Raw genomic sequence first — 20,455 nt, forward strand, 5'->3', positions numbered from 1 at the left:
CTGGATGTCTGCAAGAAATCTGGTATTTGGGGGCGGAATGAGGTCTTGGCTGAATTCTACTAGATGCACGCCGAGGAGTGCTTGGCACCGTTCCAACCATTCAGTGGTCATGTCCTTTCAATTTTTTCTGAGATCCCACTATAAGTTGAGTACTCCTGCTTATGCCCTGCGCAAGACGTGGGTATTGGGGTTAGGGGAAACGATAAGCACTAGCAAGGGCCAAGGAGTTGAATATGATAGATGAGTCTAGAGGCTTGGCTGCTCATGACTGTTTTCAGCTCCCCTTTAGCTGAGGTTGGACCTGCCAGCATGTCAGCTCAGGGGTCACGCATATAAAGGGGGAACTGCCCGTTGAGATGGAGGGTCCATTGTTGATGGTGTGTGCTGTAGCCAAACAGTATAGCTTCGTGCTGTCATCACAATATGAGATTCCTCAACCTGCTTCTAGCTCTTTCGCCGCTGGCTCAAGTCTCTTCGGCTATACCTCAAGAATGGGGCAGCTCCACTGGCCCTTTGGGTGGCAAACCGATCACTGACCCTGCGCGTCTCTCAGGACTGCATGCAATGCACGATGAGGTGATTAGGATGTTGAACACGGGCGAGGCGCTCCCTGTAGAGCGGTCGACGAACCTCACCGAGCATGGCCAGCATGACAAACGCGCATACCAGGCCTTTGGACTCCTCGGAGTTTTTGTCGCATCCATGTTCGGTCTCAAGACTATCGAAAAAATTACCGACCAATTACTGGACCTTTTTACATCGGACGACATCATTTGGACGAGCAAGGAAAACTGCCGCGCGACTTTCCGCACTCAGGGCGGGGGGAACGAAGCGTTCCGAACTTATGGAAAAGGCCATGGTAATCCCACATCCGAGGTATACAAAAAGTGAGTGATTAGTAGTGGCTTACAGCAATGTATGGCATGTTGTTCTTTACCCTGGCCCAGAATGTGCTAACCGCAGCCCCCACTTGCAGTGTCGGATGGAATGACCCTGAGCACACTGCTCCGCCGCTCCATTTCTTCGAGGGTGCTCAGGGTGATCCTGCTATTGGTCTCTACAGTGTGCAGTTTACGGCAACGGACAGGGTTGCCTGGAGTGGTATTCCAGGCACAGAGAAGTGTGGCATCGAGGGGCTGTGCAATCCTCAGTATATCTTCTACCACAGAGGCTTTCAAATCGTTCTCAATACATGGCGTGAGTTCCGTGGACGGTTCCTTGATCTGATGGCTCTCTAACAGCCCCTTTAGAATCCCAGGGCCGCGTCTCAGCTTGCCAATACTCCCACGGAGAGGATTGCCTGGGCTTGTGCTTGTCGGGGGTGACGGACCAGTTCCCCCAAGGCGGTGTTGTTTGGGGCGGCGACTGCGCGATTCCTTGCATTGATGACGCTTCCGATGGCTATGTCGTACTCCCCAACGAGCAGGCAAAGTTTATGGTGGTGGGAGACTCGATATCACATGGAATGGAGGACGACTGGACGTGGAGATACCGTCTCAGCCAATGGTGTGAGTGTCAAATCACAGTGCAATGAATAAGCTATAGTCGGAAACTAACGGAGCACTCTCCTCTGACCTAGTGGATAAAAACGGATACATACACCAGTTCGTCGGACCCTGGAAGGGAACATTTGGGAACAGGCCGATCTCCGATTCTCAGCCTCAAGGCCCCTTATTCCCAGATGAGAAGCCACCGCCAGCCGTTGAGATCCGCGGTTCGTATGCCCCAGGCGTAGCTGAAAGCTTCCGCGACAGCGGCCATGCTGCCTTTTGGGGTCGTCAAGCCGAACAGTCCAAAAACACCATCAAGGGCTGGGTCTCCGAATACAAGCCGGACTATCTCCTGATCCTGCTAGGCTTCAACGACCTGGGCTGGTGGGTGAACGGGCCCGAGGACCTGATTGGCGCCATGGGAAGTCTCGTCCAGGCAGCACGCGAGGCCAAGCCAGACATCAAGCTTCTTGTGGGGAACGTCCCCCATCGCTCGTTTATCAAAGGCCGCCAGGACCTGGTCGACATGACGAACAAGTATAACATCCTCCTGCGGGATACTCTTCCAAACTGGTTCCGGTGGGAGTCTCCGATTGCTTACGTCGACATTAATACCGCTTACAACTGTCGCCCGGGGGGCTGTCCCGACGGGTGGGATGGATTACACCCCAATATTCTGGGCGAGTACCATCTCGCCCAGGCCTTTGCCCGAGTCCTGCAGAGAGACTTTGGGTATAACGGCATCGAATTCCAAGTCCCCGCCACGGTAGATCCCAGACCGGTGAGCAAGCCGGTCAATGTGCGGACAGTCTCGTATCCGGAGGGCTTGTTCACCACCTGGGACCCCGTTGAGAATAGTCGAGGATACGAGATCCGTGCCAGGGTGAAGGGGGCGCCAGGCTGGTGGTCCGAGGGCCTCGTCTACCCGTCCACTCACGGCAGCTGGCAGCCATGGGTGATTAACGGCCAGACGTGGGAATACCAAGTCCGCACCAAAGGTGACAACGATGTGAGGTCAGACTGGTCGGACTTCAGCTCAGCGACGGCCATGGTTGCCACAGCTCCGGGGCCGTCCAACGTTATCGTTCACCCTCAAGGGAATGATGTCCTCGTGCGGTGGGACGCGGTCACGGGCTACTACGTGAATCGATACGGCGTCCTTGTATGGGACAGAGACACAGAGGGCGCCTTTCTCGAGACATTTCCCACCATAGACACAAGCTACGTTGTCAAGGGTTTGAAGCCTGGTCACCGCTACGGCATATGGGTAGCTACTTACGTCGGTATGATCGGGAGTTTGACCAGGACATCTGCCATAGTTGGCGGTTTACCCGCAGCCGGACGAGAAGTGATTGCTGGACAGGGGGCGCCTGCGCCGCCCAGTGGGCTGCGTGTGCACACGATCGACGCAACCACTATTCGACTCGAGTGGAACGCGGTATCCGGCACTTCAGGCTACAGCGTTTATTCCAGAAGTGTAAGGGACAATACGGCGCAGAAGCTAGAAGGTACAACGACGAAGACATCATACGAATTCGGCTTCCTGTTCCCAGGAAATTGGAACTTCGAATTCTGTGTGTCGGCCTTCAACGGTAACCTGGAAACCGCCCCCGTCTCCTGTATCATCCCGCCCGTTTGCTGCGGCCATGAAAAAAGAGACCTGGTTCGAGGAAACTATACAGTCGGGGAAGGCGTAGCTGGAGACAAAGGGCTCGCGGATCTGTTTGCAGTTTACCAACAGACTGCAGACTTTGCATCCCTCATTGAGGCTGGTTATTTACGGGAGAATATGGAACTTCCGTCCATCGTATAACATGGATTTATTGATAGTATGGATTAGGCCGAGTTGCAATAGTTGTTTAACTGCAGCTATACGTCAAACATTCACTTGATAACATCTGAACTGTGGACCGTAAAAAAGTCACAGCCATAGTCATTTAGTTCTGGCACACTACCAGTCGTACTTTGAAGTTTTAATGATCCATTGTGTATATAAACTCTAGGATTATGTACTAGTCTTTAACCTAGTATTTTACACTAGTTAAACTTGACCATTGTAACCTAAAATAGAATGTGACCAGTTATATTAAGATTGAATAGATATTATAATAGAGCTAGGCTTAGCCAGAACCATGGCAATCCTTCTCTAACACACACTAGGCTATGTCCCTAGCCAAGTTATGCTCATATTCATATATAAGTCAAGTCTCCAGTCAGTAAGCATCCATCCAGCCCAACAACTGTTATCAAGTTATTACTTCATGAAAGACATGAAGCTGCTTCTCCTCCTTGCCAGCACTGCCCTCGCAGTATTGCACAAACCCCTCCCCGGCCACATCTCCCTCCTCGCTCGCGACTCGACCGGCAACTGCACCGCCAAAAACACCTGCTCTGACTGCTACGGCCCGGGAAACATTCTCTGCGACAATGCAGGCTGCATCAATCCAAAGAAGGCGCAGCAATGCTGCAAAGGAGGCTGTATATTTCCCCCTTCCATCAACATATCCTATGAGTACTAACAGATCTAGTTTTCTGCGTAGCCAAAGATAACTCCTGTTGCGGCGCCCTGGTACCCCTGCCCTTTCCTAAGTCACTACGCATACTGACGACCAAAAGGGAACCGGAACACCAGGCACAGACGGCCTCCTGCCCCTCCCCACGGACTCCGCCTCGTCATCTGGCACAACCTGCACACCACAGCAAACCAATGAAGAATGCTGCTCCGAGAACGGCCTTTACCCGTCCCTGAAATGGTGCTATGGCAGTTACCCGGACCAAGTTTGCTACAACCCTAAGCACCAGCTCTGCTGTTCCGAGGGGACTGTGTGTTTCGGCGAGGGTTGCTGCGATTTAGTTGTATGTTCCTTTCTTTTCCCCGTTGCGACAAAGACTGATGTGAGTAGAGTGCGAGCGCTATCACGCCGGATCCTGCTCTTGCGACTGCGTTGCCGGGTGAGAATAATGGGTCCGTGTCTGTTTCTGCGTCTACGCGGGGGTTGGGAACGACCTCGGTAACGTTGGGTTCTGGCTCTGCTATTGCTACTGCAACCGTGTCGTCGAGCCCGAGTCAGAGCACGAATGCGGCTCTCGCGACGGGAATTAATGGCGCGTTGATGGGTGTGGGTGTGGGTGTGGTCGTGGCTGGACTGGGGTTGTAAATAGGCTCGAGCGGAGATTGTCTCCTGACAGGAACAGAGATGGCTTGCAGTTGCAGCTAAGGCCAATGCGGCTGGATACGAGGTGATCAATTCATTCACCAGTAGGACGAGACCATTGCCCATCGCCAAGGGGAAGTAATTTAGTTCTCGTATTCGATCGTGTCCACCAATGCGAGGGCGTGCAGGCTCGTATTCGGGGTGATGCCTCGAATTAAGTTAGCCTTGAGGCTACATAATGTAGTCTATCTGACGACGATTATCTCGAAAGGTGACGAGACTGAGATAATGACCAGCCTCACGGTTGCAGAGGCCTCCGGCTTGATCGCCGCGGGCGTGTTCATCCTGCAATTACTCCTCCCGCTGTCTCTGCCACTTATCCTCGTTGCTTTCCTGACTGACGAGAACTCAATCATCAGCTGGTGCGTTACCTCCATCTGCCTATGTCCCACATTTAACTGATCAGAGACAGGAACGTGCTCGCCCGCTTTCTCCACTCAACACTATGGCCCAGCATTCTCGGCTCCAGCACGGCTGCCATATCTGGCGTGCAAAAGAGGCTGACTATCGCCGGGAACGCGCAGACGATCATCCTGGGAGTGGTATCCATCGCGTCGATCGTGACTCCGTTGGGCCTATATGACTCCATCGAGCCGGCGGGCTCACCAACGCCCGAACCATTCGCGTACATCAAAGGGACGTCCGCGTTCAGTTACGGCACGCCGGATCGCACCGATGCTCCGTTCACGCGTAACTGCGGCCTCCAGCAGGCTTGTCCGGGGACGAGCCTCAACAAGACGTGTCGCCAGCAAGGCCTGCTAGAGAACTGTAACGTCGTCTACGATAGTCTTATCCCGGAGCAATGGGCAGATGTATTTCGCGAGGGGGCTAGTGCGTTCGGCCCGTCAGTCTCGAGTATTTTCGACATGCAGTACCGGACCTTTTTCAATGCCACGGACCAGTACAGCGTGCTGGGATGGTATGCGAAACCGTCGTACCGCTCCCTGCAGGTTTTGATCCTAGATGAGAAAGTCGAGCCTGTGGAGGGGTTGATTGTTGATATGGTGGACGGGGGAATTGGGTTTAGGAATCATACGGCGCCGGCCAAGGCACTCAAGTACGGCTCGACCTGGGATGAGGATATCCTGTTCATCCAGCCGGAGACGCAGTGCGTGCCGTTGAACTTTTCGATCGAGTTCCAGCTGCCGCCGGTTCTCGAGACGAGTCTTTCTGTTGTGAATCTGGTGCTGAAAGATCACGGGGGGCTGTCGAATCTTGCAGGAGCCCGTCCCTCGATCAGTGTTCCGGTTAATGGACAGGAGTTTGATTTGCGGCAGAGGGCGTGGAATGCCGCGTGGTATAACAACTTCCTAACCCTAGCGTACTTCAACGCGACCGATCCGGACCCTACGAATATCACCCGTATAGACGTGACGCCGGGAGACACCTTCAAGCTGCAGAATGCGAACTTCACCCTTGGATATCGCAACATCAAGACGACAATCAGTCTGGGAGAGTATCTCAATCTCCACATCAGCAACTCAACCGTCAATCCCCACAACATCAACCTGAAAGACTTCGACCTTGGGACAACCCTCTGCGGCGGGACAACCTCCTCCAGCCCATCCACCATCACCAGCGCTCTCATCGGCTGCGGCCTCGTCTACGGCGCCGCCAACCGCACCGATGGCGTGTCTCCCCTGCGAACAGACCCAAACTCCCCCTGGAGCATCCCGCTCTACATCTGCGCCAGCGCCGTAAAGGCCAGCCTCAAGACCGTCTCCTTCCGCTACAACGGCACCGGCCTCGACGGACTGTCCATAACCTCACTGTCTCAAAAGACCTATCCCTCTCCACCCCTCTGGGCTGTCGAAGACCTCCCTGACCGAACCCTCGAAGAAGTCCAACCGCTTTGGGGCATCCTCCCATCAAACACAACCTCGCCCGAACCAGCCGTCAACCTCTCCACCATCGCAAGCACATCTCTCTACCTCCCAGGCTACATCGACCCCACCACCACCCCCTTCACGGGGCTCGCCCCTGTCCCAGTCTCCACAGGCCAAAACCTCCCAGGCGTAGACTTCTACACGCAGGCCCTCTACCGCGCCCTCAGCATCAGCAGACCCGCCGGCCAGCCCTTCGCAGATTACGCCGGCTGGACGAGTCTCGCTCTGTACGCGAAATGGCAGACTCTCTCGACGACTGCCGCCGGCGCAGCGAAGATACTTGATCTCGTGTGGACGGATTTCGCGGCGAATGCTATGGTGGGGACGAGGGCTGTTGCGGAGCACAACCAGGTGCGACCGGTTACGGTGTTTGAGAGGCGGATACGGTATAGGCTTCCGTATGCGGTTCCGGGGATTGTGGTCCTGGCTGCGACGTTGGGGATTGTGGCGGGTTTGGTTGTTCTGGGGTGTATGCGCCGAACTGGGATTAGTCGGTTGAAGGGGTTTTTGGAGAAGACGGCGGTGGGGAGGGTGTTGGGGTTGGTGCTTTTGGGGGAGGAGGAGGAGATGGGCATGGACTGGGTGAGCAAGGTGGGTGGGAAGAGGGTGAAGATTACAGATGAGGGGATTACAGTGCAGGAAGGGTTACTCAGCCCTGAGACAAAGAGCGATGGACATGAAAATGATAGTGCAGAAGTAGAAGATATTGAGAATAGCTAGGTAGTATACAGTATTCACTTTTCATGAGTCACGAAACAGGAATTACTTGCTCATCTTCCTCTTCTTGTTCGCGTGCTTAGGACGGAAGCTCTCAGCATACACCTTGAAGAACTCCACCGGCTCCTGTGGATGAATGCCCGTCACATCGTGGAACGCCGTGGTGGAGATATAGTTGGTCTTGCCCTCACGGACGAGGGAGTAGTACTCGAGCAGATACTGTAGCTCCGACTCGTCGCTCTCCGACTGCGCATGCAGGACCTTCTTTGCCTCGGCCCTGGGACTGTCAGCTCGTCACTGTCAGGTGGTTGGAATGATCATACTCGGATATATCCTCAAATTTGAGATCCGTGCCCAGCGCCTGGCTGGCTGCGCTGGCGAGTTCGTCACCGGTCGTGAGCATCGGTCCTGCGCTGTTAGCTTGCCTGCGCTCAATCTAGCTTATTGAGCACATACCAGTCAGAACCATCAGTTGGCCGCGGTGCTTATCGGCGAAGCCATGCTTGCCTTTGCCGCAGAGGACATGTGCGACAACTTGTGCGACGTCCTATTTGGTCAGTTTGATTTTTATGACGGGGATGAGACATACACCCAACGCGATAGGAGCGAATTTATGGTTCTGCCCGACGGGAATTGGGAGGATACCCTCCTTCTGCGCCTGTTCCGAGTACAGCAGGAGATTCTCGGCGTAGAAGCCAGCCCTACATACGTCAGATTGCCCATTGTCTTGTGAAATGGCAAGAATAAAGAGAGGGCGGAGAATACCTAACAACAACAGGCGAATGTCCCGTCTGGGTAGACGAATCCCCCTTGGAGGCCATAAATGCCGCCTCGAGATCGATAAAGCTCCGAAGATGAGGCTGCTTGTCTCTCTCAGCGAGATCGCACCCCGCCGAGCTAACGAAGCAGACATTGGCGACGTTCGCCTTCTTCGCCGCTTCGATCATCTCCATCGTGATGTCGAATTTCTCCTTATGCGCCGGCGGAATCAAGCACATGGCCTCGGCGCCGATCTGCTGCAGGGTCTGGACGGTATGTTTCAGACGACCCGGTTCGTGCGGGACGATCTTGACGCCCAGCTTGGCGAGTTCCTTGCATTTTTCTGCATGGGGGTGCAAAGTGAGACCTGCGACGGACTTGATGTGGGATTTGAAGGTCTCGTTTGTGAGGAGTAGCTCGGCGATGAGGAAGCCGGTGTGGCCGTCTACAGCGGTGATGCAAACTGTGCGGGACATTTCAGCAATTGGTTGATTCCTTCAATTCTCGTCAATTCGTGTCGATTCAATTGTTGGCAGTTTTGAAATTGGCTGCTGGATGGGGGAGGTTGTGCTGTTTATACTAGGGCTAAGTGCATACCGCGTCATTGTGCTATCACCGTCTGATTGAGTTACCTTGATTATGCACGTTTCCGGAAACTTGGCTTCAGATCTTGTTTCTGGCATCTGGGCAGTAGATTTATCTACCAATGACGTCCAAGTGATCTATGATGCCGATGCCTGTCTTGGTCTAGATCTAGCCACATTTACACCTTCCTGTGACCAGTCGATTTCGATATGTCCTACAGTCTACAGTCTAGAATGTTTCTAGAACTAATTGGCAAATGAATTGATACTATTACAAACACACTAATGACCCATTGGTCGCTGATGACCCATAGGCGATTCCTGCCCTTCATGCGGCCACTTGCGGAACAGATCCGCCAGCTGGTCAATTGGAGCAGTCAACAATCCCACGGCTGTCTCATAGGGTGGCCTGTTGGGCGCACTGGGATGCGAGCGCGTCGGCACGAACATCTTGGTCCGATCGAAGCTCTTGGAGAGACTGACGCTGTCGTCGTGGGACAGCGCCTGGTCGAGCTTGACCAGGTCGTTCGTTTCTTCTTCCCTGATGTGCTCTGCCAGATCGCCCATCAGGGATTTGAGGGTGGGAATGAAGTCGGCGTTGGAGGGGTCCAAGTTTTGGAATTTCTTGAGTTTTTCTTTCACCTGTGGTTGTCAGTTTTGATCGCTGGAGATTAGAGGCGAGAGAGTACAGTCTGGTGTTCCCTCCTGTCCTTCTCTGCCATGGAAATTCCATCGGGAAGATGTTTCTCAAACGCAGGATAGACGACGAGCTCTTCACCGATGGAGTGCCGTGCTAACTCCCATGTAAACAGATTCTGATAGCGGGTCTGCTCGTCGCGGTCCTTTGCGTTGATGATCCTCTGGTAGCAGGCTTCGATCTCGCGGTGATCTTGCTTGACCGTGTCGGTGATTCGTCCGATCATTTGGATGGGAGAGGTGGAAACGCTTCTTGCTGCGATGGGGAAGGATTGGAATCTGGAAATGGGGATGGAGAGTGGGATGGGGCGTAGGAGTCGAACGGGAACAGCCATTTTGTACGGTTGTCAGCTACTTCTTGCAGGGACGATTGGATTATATAGCTGGAGGTGCGATGTCATGATGAGAGAGTGACAGCTTAGCTATCCAGCTGATTTGACTGGTCACGTCGTCACTGCCAGTATTCATCCCTCAGGATAGGAGGATATAGTTTCCAGCATTCGCTGCCGTCACCATGAGATAGTAGTAGTCGCTATCTCGCGATACATAACATTTCTCAACGCCAAGTGTATGCACTATTTATTGACCTGCATACTGGCAGTCTTGCAAGGAAAGATAGCTATCCGGTCTAGAACACACAGATAGCCTCCTAGTACCTTTTAATAGCTCCTAGTAGCTCTGCCGATGTCAGATCTCTGCTGGTCTACGGATGTGGTAAGAGTGACGCCATATCTTGGCAGGATCATTGACTCTACTAAAACCCTACGTCCTCTCCCCAGTGAATTGATAGATGCTACATATTCCATAATAATAGTTCATCATAACATGCATTATGACAGGGATATTTATTACTCGTAGTCTCACTATCCCAGACTCTAACCATAGATCAACATCCGCTTCTATCCCCGAATCTAATGCAAAAGGCTAAAAGCCAAGGATCTGCGGGGAAGCCGAAGCTTGATTCTACAAGGAGTATACTGCCTGTGATGTCATCAATCATGTCCAGTCGAGCATCAGCTTCCATAAATAGTCATGCTGCAGCACATTTTAATAGTAGAATCTAAATAGGTGTTATTGTACTACACAGGGATTCAATTGACAAGCACAACATGCGTTCCCCTGCACATGCACAGTCATCCAAACATGCCATCAAACTACGAGGAGCAGGAGGCGCCAGTGTGAGTCACTCAGGAAGTACATAGCTGTTTAAATATTAACGGCAGTAGGCGCAAGGAACACGACCCTCGCAGCAGGATCAATACACAATAATCCTTCCGGATCAGATTTCCAAGACGACTATTCATGATGAGCTAGCTATTTTTGCGGTCTTCGACGGACAGTAAGACAGAGACCTTTCATTATTGTTAGAAACGTACTAATGGGAGATAGTGGCTCCAGGAAGGTCGCACAACACGCAAAGCAACACATCAGGGAGCTCCTCTTTGAAGGCAACGCACTACAAGCCGGTCGCTATGAGGACGCAATCCGACAAGCCATCCAAAAAGAAGAGGAAACGCTTCTTGAGGAGTGTCAAGAGGGGGAGGACAAATTTGCGATTTCGGGATCGACGGCCTCGGTGGTGATTGTCAATCTTAATAAGGGTGTGATGGTGGTAGGCAACCTGGGTGATTCGCATGTCCTCATGGGCGAGTGCGATATAACCGGACAATTGGAGACTGTGGTATGTGCCCTCACTCAGTACTACAGAAAGTGAGCTAAGTGTGTAGCATCGCTTGACGCAAGACCACAAACCCGACAGTCCGAAAGAGAAGGAGAGGATCGAGGATGCCGGTGGAGTAGTCAACTATGAGTCGGAAACTGCCCGGATAGGTATGTTGCCTTGTATTACTCGTGACAAAGCTAATGGAAACAGGAGCTTTGAACATGTCGCGCGCTCTCGGAGATCTGCAATACAAGAACCCTCTTAATAATGATACGGCGGGCCCCAGCACTACAGGCCAGGAATTAGCGGCCATGACGCCGTCGATCGAACAGGGCAACTTCCTGTCTACTGAACCGGCAATTATCCGTGTAGATCTGCGGCAGGATCGTCGATATATTCTTGCCTTGACGACAGATGGTGTGACCAACGTGCTGAAGGATAATGTCATCATCGATGAAATCAAGACACGGCATGAGGGAGGACTGGGGGTGCAGCAGGTGGCAGATGAGCTTGTCCGGGACGTTGCAGAGGGCGAGCGGAGGGATAATGCTACATGTATCGCCGTGTTTCTGGATGGATGTTTGTCTTGACATGCTTGACGTACGCATTATGCATCCGATAGGAAACGAGAAAGATGAAGAATCCTCATGTAAATGATAGAAGCATTCATGATCCATATCATCCATCTCGAGCTGTATCGAAGCTCCGGGCAAGTTCCGCTATAGAATTGGCGCCGAATATTCCACCTATTTCATCGTTCCCACACGGTAGGACTCTGATTCGCTGTTGCTAGACCCAAACCATGTATCCTGTTTCGCAATTCCTCTCCACTAACTCCCTCCTTGGGTCCATTCCTACCCCAGGTTAGTGTGCTAGCGCTGGGGCTAATGCGGAGTGTATGCAATCGCGCAGGGTGGACCGTAAGCTCCTATTCTCGGTCCTGGCCCCTGCACATTTCTGTATAGATGGGTTTTTCTTCACTTGATTCAGTCAGTTTGAAGACCATCGTGACTGTCAGACTTTGTGGATCAACACGCAGGCAAGCCCCTCCTTCATGAGCTATCGTATAGGGCGGTGACTGTCTCTGATCCGTTGTGGGGGGCTCTCAGCACAAACAACTCTTCCAGCGATGGCCTGAGCCCAGTCGACATTCCCAGGTCTTCCGTTTGAGGCAGCAATTCTATGCCAGGATTACTCGGCCGTGAGGCGTCCATGCCGAGCGGGAGAAAAAGGGAAACTGCCGCCAGGATATGATTTGTAATCCTTCCTCTGGCAGTACGATCGTCTCCCGTAAACTGCGAGGCTGGAATATAACGCCCCAGAAACGGTAGACTCGCTCTCGAAGACCGGCTGTCTGGTGTTAGAGCGTCTAAGCATAAGCACAAGGGATACTCTCGCCAGAATATCGCCCACTATGCCAGCATCGACCTTCTGGTCTTCGTTGCAAACCGCATCCGCGATACTGTCCGCCAGTTTCTGACAAGGATATGACGACTCGTCATTGAATATGCCAGAAGGCAAACATGACCCCTCGACATCCCACACTCTCAGCTGCAGGATCAACCGAACAAAAAGTGAGAACTCATCTCCGGAAAAGACGATGTCTAATCGAACCCTAGGTTGTATCCTCTCGGCCGCATCTCGCAGCTAATCCGGGGAGAAAGACGTCGAACGCGGCTGCACCGTAGCCAGCACGTCCAGTATATCGTCTACTATCCACTGCCTCTCCGCAGAATGGAATTCCGCGGTTTCACTAATACTTCTAAGCATTCTCCGGAAGTCAGCTCCCGAAATGCTGCCTCGTCATCACGCCAGTGGTGATCCTCCCGCTCCCGAGTCCCAAGTGAATCCGTTCCGCGAAACACAAAGAGCGCAACCGCCCGCTGGAATACCTTTACATCGATTCTACTCCCGCGAGAACTATCTGCGAATGGATCATGCGTGTAGAAATGCAGACACCGCCAGAGCAGACACGAAGTCTCGTGGAAATCAATGCCCGGATGCCGGCTGGCGAACGGGCGGAAGCTCTCGACCTCCCAATCTATGGGATTAACGTTGATATGTAGAAGTTGGATGTGGACATACAGCGGTCGTATCCCTCTTGGAAAGTGTAGAGGAAGAAAATATTCCACACGTCTTTAGCGCCCGCCCAGTGAGGAGCGAGTGCTTTGTTGAGATCCTCGAGTACCGATTCTAGGTCTGTCAGTATGGTTCTAGGTCGAGGGGAACAGACAGACCTTTGGTTGCTTCGTCGAGATATTTCTTTACCCTGCGGGAACTGTATATAGAATAGAGTATTTCCATTGTTTGGTTGTTATTTTTCATGAGGGCTTTTGTCTTTCATAGCCATGCGCAACGTGCATATAAGAGGCACGCTAGTGGTGGCTGAGGCGCATTACGAGTCTCCCGCTCTCTTCTTTAGGGAACCAGCTGCCTAGCCCTGAGGTTATATAAGTGCGTGGAATGGCGCTCGGAGGTACTTCTCTTTTCTATACCAGAAGATACTACATGGATAGAGACAGTCTGGTGTAAGTGAGCCGTTGCGGTGCCTTTTTGCTCAGATCTCCCGTCTATCATATATCAAACTAAATCCACCATTTCACAGTTGAAAAGTTTTATGCTCTAAAGCAATCCACCGTACACAATGATACATCCTGCAGTTAGATCTTCAATATGGAAATGGGCCTTTGATAATATATCAGCATGACAGAGACTTCGACCTGTGACAGTAAAATCTCACCTTAGCCAACAGAGAAGCGTATCCAACCCCCATGTTTTGTCCAATCCAGACTAAACACCGTTTGAAGTAGTCCTGCAACTCTACCGGCACGATAGATAGCTTCGAAGCAATGTACAGGGGATACATCAGCAGCAATCCTCCAACTGCTCTTCCGGGCTGTACGATGGGATTGCCACGTTGGACACTCGCAGAGAATGAATGCAAGTCCTCGACTAGGTGATACGAGATTGAGGAGGTAAAGTCCTGAATGAGCTGGACAGCCTTTGCCCTCTCTTTATCATCGTTGCCGGTGTCGGCCTGCATATACTTGAGTCTGAAAATGATGTCAAGGAGGTAGCATCGCGCAACGCGACTGATGTTAAGGAGGGCTGCCGCGCGAAGGTTCGTGTACATATGCAATGGGCCGGGCCATTGTCCGACTTCAATATAGGGGTCACCGCTCGGTTGCATATGGGCTATTGTGATAGATTTGCTCTCTGGCGCAACTCTGTCCTCCCACTGTGCTAGGCGGTCTTTGAGTATAGATGCCCGCTGTAGAAGGGCATGTTGATGTGTTTCTGTCAACCTTGGATCCGCCAGGACACGTTCTGCTTCCATCCTCAGGGGGAGTGTGTCAAGCAAGATATTGTGTAGATATGTCACGTTATTTGCCGAATGTGGCAAGCGCACAAGACCGGAATCCTAGGCTATCAGCTTAGTAGGCTCAATACGTGCATCCACTTACTTGCATCTGCGCTTCGGGGCCGAGAATGTTACCGGAGAACGCTCCACGCACAAAGCCCAATGGCGAGTTCTGTATTTGCAACATCCCTGCTATCCCTCTAACATGCATATCGATTCGTTCAAGACGAGTTTCATCAGCCATGACAACCTGTCCTGTCAGCAATGGCTACAGCCAAGGTGCAAGGGCATTATACCTCGTAAAGACCCATCAGCCAGGCCAGTTGAATAAGATCCGGCCTCTTTCCCACGAATCCTGGCCTTGCAATCTCCTCTGCCAGATACCGCAGCAGCTCATGATACGATACTTCTGCCTTGGTGATGAAAGACGGCCGATACAGCTTTCTAGCGTGATTTGCATAACTAATCATCACGCAGGCCTTTGCAAGGTTCGAATCAAGCCCTTTCCGCTGGACATACAGTTCAAGGTCCTTTAGAAAGCCAACAGATGCGCTGATGCTAATGCTATCCGGTGATGAAATGGAAAAGTCGTAGAAGAATCCCCGCACTGCATACTCCACTACATCACTCTCGCTCACTTCCTTTGGAGCGGCGTCCTCTGGGAGGATATCTGTACCAGGGTATGGTTCTCGGACTGGTAGACTACACTTTCGCGCGAGGGGCTTTATAGCCCAGGAGTCATTGGCAGTTGTACACTGGGTGTAGTTCCTCTGAAAGATCAGTGTCTGGCTGGCTTGTTCTTGGTAACCTCCACATGTGCGGTTTGACTTTTGGCATCGTAGGCATGACTGCTCCGTGGTTAACAACTTGCAAGTAACAGAAAGTGGAGGAGAAGGTAATGCTAACAGGCCGAGTTTTATCGCACTGTATTGAATTAGCGCTGTCATAAGCTATGGGTGTGACCAACCTTCTTCCTCCGCCGTTTGCATGTTTCGCATCCTCGCGAGGGGCCGAGGTAGACCATTCTGATGGATGATGCAGCGCATCACGGCAGAGAATCAAATCCAAATGTGTTCCATCAGATTTATAATGCTTACTTGGCTGCTGCCTGCTTACTCAAGCAAATCGTGGCGCTTCGGGTTTATTGCGGTAACTCCGGGTCACCGAGCCTATGATCAGGGCAGTATCATATGGATGAATTATGGTCAAACAGATAAACCCAAGCTCTTCACTCTAACTACTTATAAGACACATTCAACAAGCTATAGCAGAACAACCAACTTCTTCGCAGAGATCCCCCCCTTCCAATACAAATCCACCGCCTCCTGCATATTTTCCAGACCCGTCCCCACAACCAGAGGTTCAGGAGAGGGCATAAAAGCTCCCGACTGCAGGGCGCGCGGGAGAAACTCCTCGTACACGGCTTTGCCGACGAAATTGTCCTTGAGCGTAGTCCCGAAGATATGCTTCACCTGAATCCCATCCGTAGGCGGCGCAAACCCGCCCTTGACAGTAGCGACAAACTTCTTCCCTTGTGATCTGCGCAGAATATCGACGCACGCTGCCGTCGCAGCAGACCCAATACAGTCAATTGCGCCGGCCAGAACCTTGTCCTTAGTTGCTTGCACAATGTCCTCGGTGACAGTTGGACTACTGTAATCGAAGACAAGACTAGCCCCGAGCCGTCGAACGTAGTCAAAGTTCTTCGGCGATGCGGTGGTGATTACCTCGTAACCTGCAGCAACAGCCAGTTGGACGGCATTGCTGCCGACGCTGGATGCACCGCCCCAGACTAGTAGTGTCTGTCCGGTGGACGCGGCGCGTGGTTCGGTGGGGAGGTTTAGATGGAGGAAGTCCTCTTGGAACATTCCAGACGCGGCGGTGGAGAGGCAGAGAGGTAGAACAACGGCTTGGTCGTAAGTGATGTGTTCTGGTATCTCACAGGCGAGGTTGTCTTGTAGGATAGTGTATGTCTGGAAACCGCAGGCCTCCTTGCGTCCGGCCATGAGCCCGACGGCATGGCCTAGGACGTGATCCCCGAGTTTGAATCGAGTTACATTGTCGCCAATGGAAATCACCTCGCCGGCTACATCCTGACCAAGAATGGTCGGGTAGTTTAGGGGGAAGAAGGCCTTCGTTTGGATCAATCCATCGATTGGGTTGACGGCGACAGCATGGTTGCGGATTAGGATTTCGTTGCCCTCTGGCTTGCCGAGCGGTGATTCCTTTATTTCAAAGGGATGCTTCTTTTCTTCGGAAAGCCAGGCAGCTGCGTTGGTGGGTGTCATTCTGATGAGCTTAGGGTATAGTACGTTGGATTGAGAAACAGAGATGCGGTCTTAAGGGTGCAAATAGAAACGACGGAAGTTCTGCTGATTAGAGAATAAGGAAACAGCCGAGTGCAATGCCATCAGCCTTACTTATATCTGAATTTCTCACTACCAATCTGCCATGCATTGTAGTACTCATATCAAAAGTGAGGCCTAAGATTACAAACCCGAGCTCAGGCGTATATCCGAGCCCCGAGGCCGATTAACCCAACAATGCGTCGCACTGCCATTGGCTATGAACAATCTGATCACTGAAACTGCGCGAGGCTAACTAATCTTAGGACGTTTGCATGTCTTACGCGATGATACTGGCATTGCCCTTTCGGGCTAGTCTTACGCACATCTTACTCTGGCTGGACAGTATCCGTTGTTCTTCTGTGTCTGATTGAGAGGTGATATCTGCGTTGAACCCAATGAAAAGTAGGATTTCTGATTCAGCGGCGAAAAATGAAATATGGTGTGTCATTCGCGATGGCACACGACCGACCCAGCTTCAATTCGAACTCTACACCCGCTCGGTTACACATCTCCTTGACAGGCACAAACGGTTTCTTTACTGATTCCGGAATCGGGTTCTCATGTGGATAGATAGCCCAGATCTGCTCTTCAGATACTTTCTCACATAACCCGGACAAAATACAGATGCGTTCTAGGTTAGCGAACCTCTCCTTGTGATGAGCAAGGACTCCTTGCAGATTCGGCACGAGCACCGCGCAGTGGTGTGGCCAGAATTCGGATACATGTAGCGACCTCAAGCTGGAAGGTAGAGTGTCCTTGGGCACGACCGATTTGTCTTTATCGCGGTAATGGAAATTGAGAAGGTTGTCGATGCGGATGCGAAGATCCTGTAGGTTCCTGAATTCCGCCAGTGATCCAAGCCACCGATCAAAGGGTCCGGGGCCGTCATCATCCTCATCGTCTGACGGAAACCCGCTCACCCGGGCATTGTCGCTCAGATGGAGGACCTCGAGGCTGTGCTTCTGCGTCAGCAGCGCCCTGTAGAACTTCCGGGGTTGAAAGTTTTTGCGTGACTCCGCCCAGTCCTCCGTGTCGTCATGCTGGTATTTGAATTGTTTGAGGTTGGCGCACGAGGTGATAAACTCCGCCATTCCTTTTCTTCCATTACGGTGAGATTCCAGAACCAGTGACTCCACGGGCGACGTTCCTGACGCGGAAGACACAGCCGGGTGGTTCAGTCTAGTCCATTCTCTGTATTCTTTCACGGCGCCCAAGTTCACATTACTATGCGATGGCAGGTGGAAGAATGGCAGAAACTGCCAGTGCGGATAGACATCCTTCATATCGTCGGAGATGATATGAAGCGTCTCCAACCACTGCAGGACCGGCCTGGTGTCAAACGGTGGTTCCTTGCGTGCAGCCCGCGCAACAACCAGCGTCACTCTCGGCGCGTCTAGTACAGTATCGCCCAGACAGCGTGGTGAGATTCGGCACCGAGGCAAGAAGAAGAGCAAGCCATGCTTCCTGATTCGCACCTCGGAGATTCTCGGTCCAGTCTTTCTGCTCCTCCGGAGATCTGCTGATCTGCCCTACCAGCTCCTCCGCTTTTTCCGGCAAATTGTCATCATTTTCCCTTTGCTGCGGGTGGTAATCGATGTATGAATGCCACCAGCCAACTGACAGATTACGGATAGCTGCTCCTATCCGCGGCCTGGCTAGTATCACTTTCGTCAGGGGCTGGATCTGAGGTCCCTCGATATTTACGTGGCTGTATGCGAGCTCGAAGAACAGCGCTCGCCAACGTCAGCATACTTGAAGCAACCGGAGTCTGTCGTCTACGTCAGAGACATGGCTACCGATGGTGAGGATGATTTCCGCAGGAAGAGTGTCCATTTTCTTGCACAGGCATGCAGCTGATGCTACATATCGGACACGTTGGATTATTGTAGATCTTCGCGTCGCTCACCCGCCGTTAGCGTGTTTTCTCGCGACCCCCAACAGTTGCGACCATGATGAACTTGAAGCCATATTCTTACAAGTAGTTATCTTCAACATGTCTAAATGACCGAGTAAGTCTATATACTATTTGGTATAAATATTAAATATGATTTCATTATTTTTCGTCAAAGTGTTATGGTAAAAGTAGATTGTAATGGTGAACTTTATATATATATCTGTATCGCTACCCTTATCTAAATTAATCCAAGATGTAGAAAACATTAGAGATAAGTAGCTATATATATTGAAGAGACATATCTAAGTATAATAATGCTGACTATAATTATATATCATACGTGGATATTGCGGTTGAAGCGGTATAAAATGTACTAAAAGTAGGCACTGAGGAGTCAGGTCTGGAAGTTTTGTATTTTCTGCATACGAAGATGAGGATGAGCAGGATAGGCCGTTCTGAGTTTGTGCAGTGAGTTACAATGCAGGCTGACCGGAGACCTCCCAACTAACTAGATACTTCAACATACAGTAGTCCGGGTGGCTGGATTGCACCCCTTGAGCATTCCTAAGCAACAACCCTGTGGTATCCAGAGCCACTGTAGGAACGCCGGAGAATGACTGAGAGCGAGACATGGAGCTGAAGATTAAAAGCTACATTCCGGAGACGAAGGGAGCGCTTCGCAGACTGTTAACTGGAGTCTGATAATACATCATAGACGGGATGAAGATGGGTTCTTAGAGCTATGGCGGCGTGATCGAGGACTGCTGTGGAATTGGGTTATATATATATATGTTCGTGTCACTTACATATGTCATAGTCCATGTGATTGCTTTCATGCGGATACTACCATCTCCATAAGTGGACCGTCGATCGTGGCCAAGATCTCGTTCCGGATTCTAAGTGACGTTGGGTCGGTATATCGCTGAAGCGACAACAGAATCCATTCTGCACGCGGGCCAGATGAGCAGTACTGGATACTCTGGATGGTACAATGCTATTGTTGTTGCTATGGCTATGGATGCATATCCCTGGAAGACGTGCATCGTCCGGAAGCCTTTTCCGTCTAGCGGGGATTGGATTTGATATAAGACATCAAAGAGGCGCAGTACAGACCACCACAAAGGATTTAGGTTGCCTCTGCGGATAGACTTTGAAACATACATACCTCCTAACGCTCTACATGCCTCCTTCTGTTTGCAGCGAAACCAGGCAAAACACTCGTTATCGGTGGCCCGTCTCTATTTATCTTCTTGCGTTTTCTGGTCTCTGAAAAATTAGGAAGAGACTAACTCTGATCATCGTTATCAATGCCGACGAGACGCTAAGGGCGTGTTAAGATGGCACCATTTGAGCTACAGGGAAAGGAAGGAATGGGTTGATGAATGGTACCGCTCTAAGTAGTGGCGCCGCTACACTGGTTGTCCATGACAGCCATATTTTGACGCTCTTGACACAGATCCTGACTGATATGAGCATTGAGGGGGTCCAGGGAACGGTGAACAATTATCACGAGTTTCTATCGACATGTCGCCCACATCCTGGTCAACGCGAGGTAGCACGCAATATGCGGGGATTCCCCTGCGGCTCGAAACTCTGTTACGGGATGGAACGGCTGACAGTGAGCCTGAAGTATCACAAGGGGAAGAGCAGAACTGATATTTGTCTATAATGAATTTGCTATAGAATTTATATTCATAGTTAGTCTTGGAGTTGCAACCGAGCCAACTTATCTAGTGAGGAAGGTAGTTTGCCGATCCATGCAGACTAAAGATGTATTATCACCTCCACTAGGGTAGTATAGAATCCACCGGTGTTCAGCACAATACCTTATAGTGAAGTGTA

The 20,455-nt window shown here is 51.5% G+C and overlaps 9 protein-coding genes across 9 annotated transcripts; 4 read left to right on the forward strand and 5 right to left on the reverse strand.

The window, feature by feature from the left end:
* Positions 1-423: 423 nt before the first annotated feature.
* On the forward strand, positions 424-3,303 carry NFIA_044900 (uncharacterized protein; the record flags this gene model as incomplete). The annotated part of the gene is made up of 4 exons (XM_001267567.1): positions 424-887; positions 977-1,197; positions 1,251-1,508; positions 1,562-3,303. The coding sequence occupies 4 exons, from the start codon at positions 424-426 to the stop codon at positions 3,301-3,303; spliced, it is 2,685 nt and encodes an 894-aa protein (XP_001267568.1).
* A 448-nt stretch (positions 3,304-3,751) lies between these two features.
* Positions 3,752-4,648, forward strand: NFIA_044910 (uncharacterized protein; the record flags this gene model as incomplete). The annotated part of the gene is made up of 4 exons (XM_001267568.1): positions 3,752-3,968; positions 4,019-4,059; positions 4,107-4,346; positions 4,394-4,648. 4 exons carry the CDS (start codon positions 3,752-3,754, stop codon positions 4,646-4,648), a joined length of 753 nt encoding a protein of 250 aa, XP_001267569.1.
* Positions 4,649-4,933: 285 nt separating this feature from the next.
* On the forward strand, positions 4,934-7,311 carry NFIA_044920 (uncharacterized protein; the record flags this gene model as incomplete). Its single annotated transcript, XM_001267569.1, has 2 exons — positions 4,934-5,067; positions 5,118-7,311. The coding sequence occupies 2 exons, from the start codon at positions 4,934-4,936 to the stop codon at positions 7,309-7,311; spliced, it is 2,328 nt and encodes a 775-aa protein (XP_001267570.1).
* Positions 7,312-7,353: 42 nt separating this feature from the next.
* NFIA_044930 (SDR family oxidoreductase) lies at positions 7,354-8,543 on the reverse strand (the record flags this gene model as incomplete). Its single annotated transcript, XM_001267570.1, has 5 exons — positions 7,354-7,585; positions 7,632-7,716; positions 7,765-7,855; positions 7,898-8,009; positions 8,074-8,543. 5 exons carry the CDS (start codon positions 8,541-8,543, stop codon positions 7,354-7,356), a joined length of 990 nt encoding a protein of 329 aa, XP_001267571.1.
* Positions 8,544-8,933: 390 nt separating this feature from the next.
* Positions 8,934-9,682, reverse strand: NFIA_044940 (HHE domain protein; the record flags this gene model as incomplete). The annotated part of the gene is made up of 2 exons (XM_001267571.1): positions 8,934-9,293; positions 9,341-9,682. 2 exons carry the CDS (start codon positions 9,680-9,682, stop codon positions 8,934-8,936), a joined length of 702 nt encoding a protein of 233 aa, XP_001267572.1.
* Positions 9,683-10,456: 774 nt separating this feature from the next.
* On the forward strand, positions 10,457-11,600 carry NFIA_044950 (PP2C family serine/threonine-protein phosphatase; the record flags this gene model as incomplete). The annotated part of the gene is made up of 5 exons (XM_001267572.1): positions 10,457-10,525; positions 10,574-10,686; positions 10,737-11,028; positions 11,075-11,177; positions 11,221-11,600. 5 exons carry the CDS (start codon positions 10,457-10,459, stop codon positions 11,598-11,600), a joined length of 957 nt encoding a protein of 318 aa, XP_001267573.1.
* A 2,108-nt stretch (positions 11,601-13,708) lies between these two features.
* NFIA_044960 (putative C6 transcription factor) lies at positions 13,709-15,395 on the reverse strand (the record flags this gene model as incomplete). The annotated part of the gene is made up of 4 exons (XM_001267573.1): positions 13,709-14,431; positions 14,475-14,543; positions 14,668-15,198; positions 15,339-15,395. The coding sequence occupies 4 exons, from the start codon at positions 15,393-15,395 to the stop codon at positions 13,709-13,711; spliced, it is 1,380 nt and encodes a 459-aa protein (XP_001267574.1).
* A 238-nt stretch (positions 15,396-15,633) lies between these two features.
* Positions 15,634-16,659, reverse strand: NFIA_044970 (zinc-binding alcohol dehydrogenase family protein; the record flags this gene model as incomplete). Its single annotated transcript, XM_001267574.1, has 1 exon — positions 15,634-16,659. The coding sequence occupies one exon, from the start codon at positions 16,657-16,659 to the stop codon at positions 15,634-15,636; it is 1,026 nt and encodes a 341-aa protein (XP_001267575.1).
* A 476-nt stretch (positions 16,660-17,135) lies between these two features.
* NFIA_044980 (uncharacterized protein) lies at positions 17,136-18,552 on the reverse strand (the record flags this gene model as incomplete). Its single annotated transcript, XM_001267575.1, has 2 exons — positions 17,136-18,248; positions 18,472-18,552. The coding sequence occupies 2 exons, from the start codon at positions 18,550-18,552 to the stop codon at positions 17,136-17,138; spliced, it is 1,194 nt and encodes a 397-aa protein (XP_001267576.1).
* Between the last annotated feature and the right edge of the window lie 1,903 nt (positions 18,553-20,455).

The sequence above is a fragment of the Aspergillus fischeri genome, genomic scaffold (genome assembly GCF_000149645.3).
Source record: "Aspergillus fischeri NRRL 181 1099437636244 genomic scaffold, whole genome shotgun sequence".
NCBI classification, from domain to species: Eukaryota; Fungi; Ascomycota; class Eurotiomycetes; order Eurotiales; family Aspergillaceae; genus Aspergillus; species Aspergillus fischeri.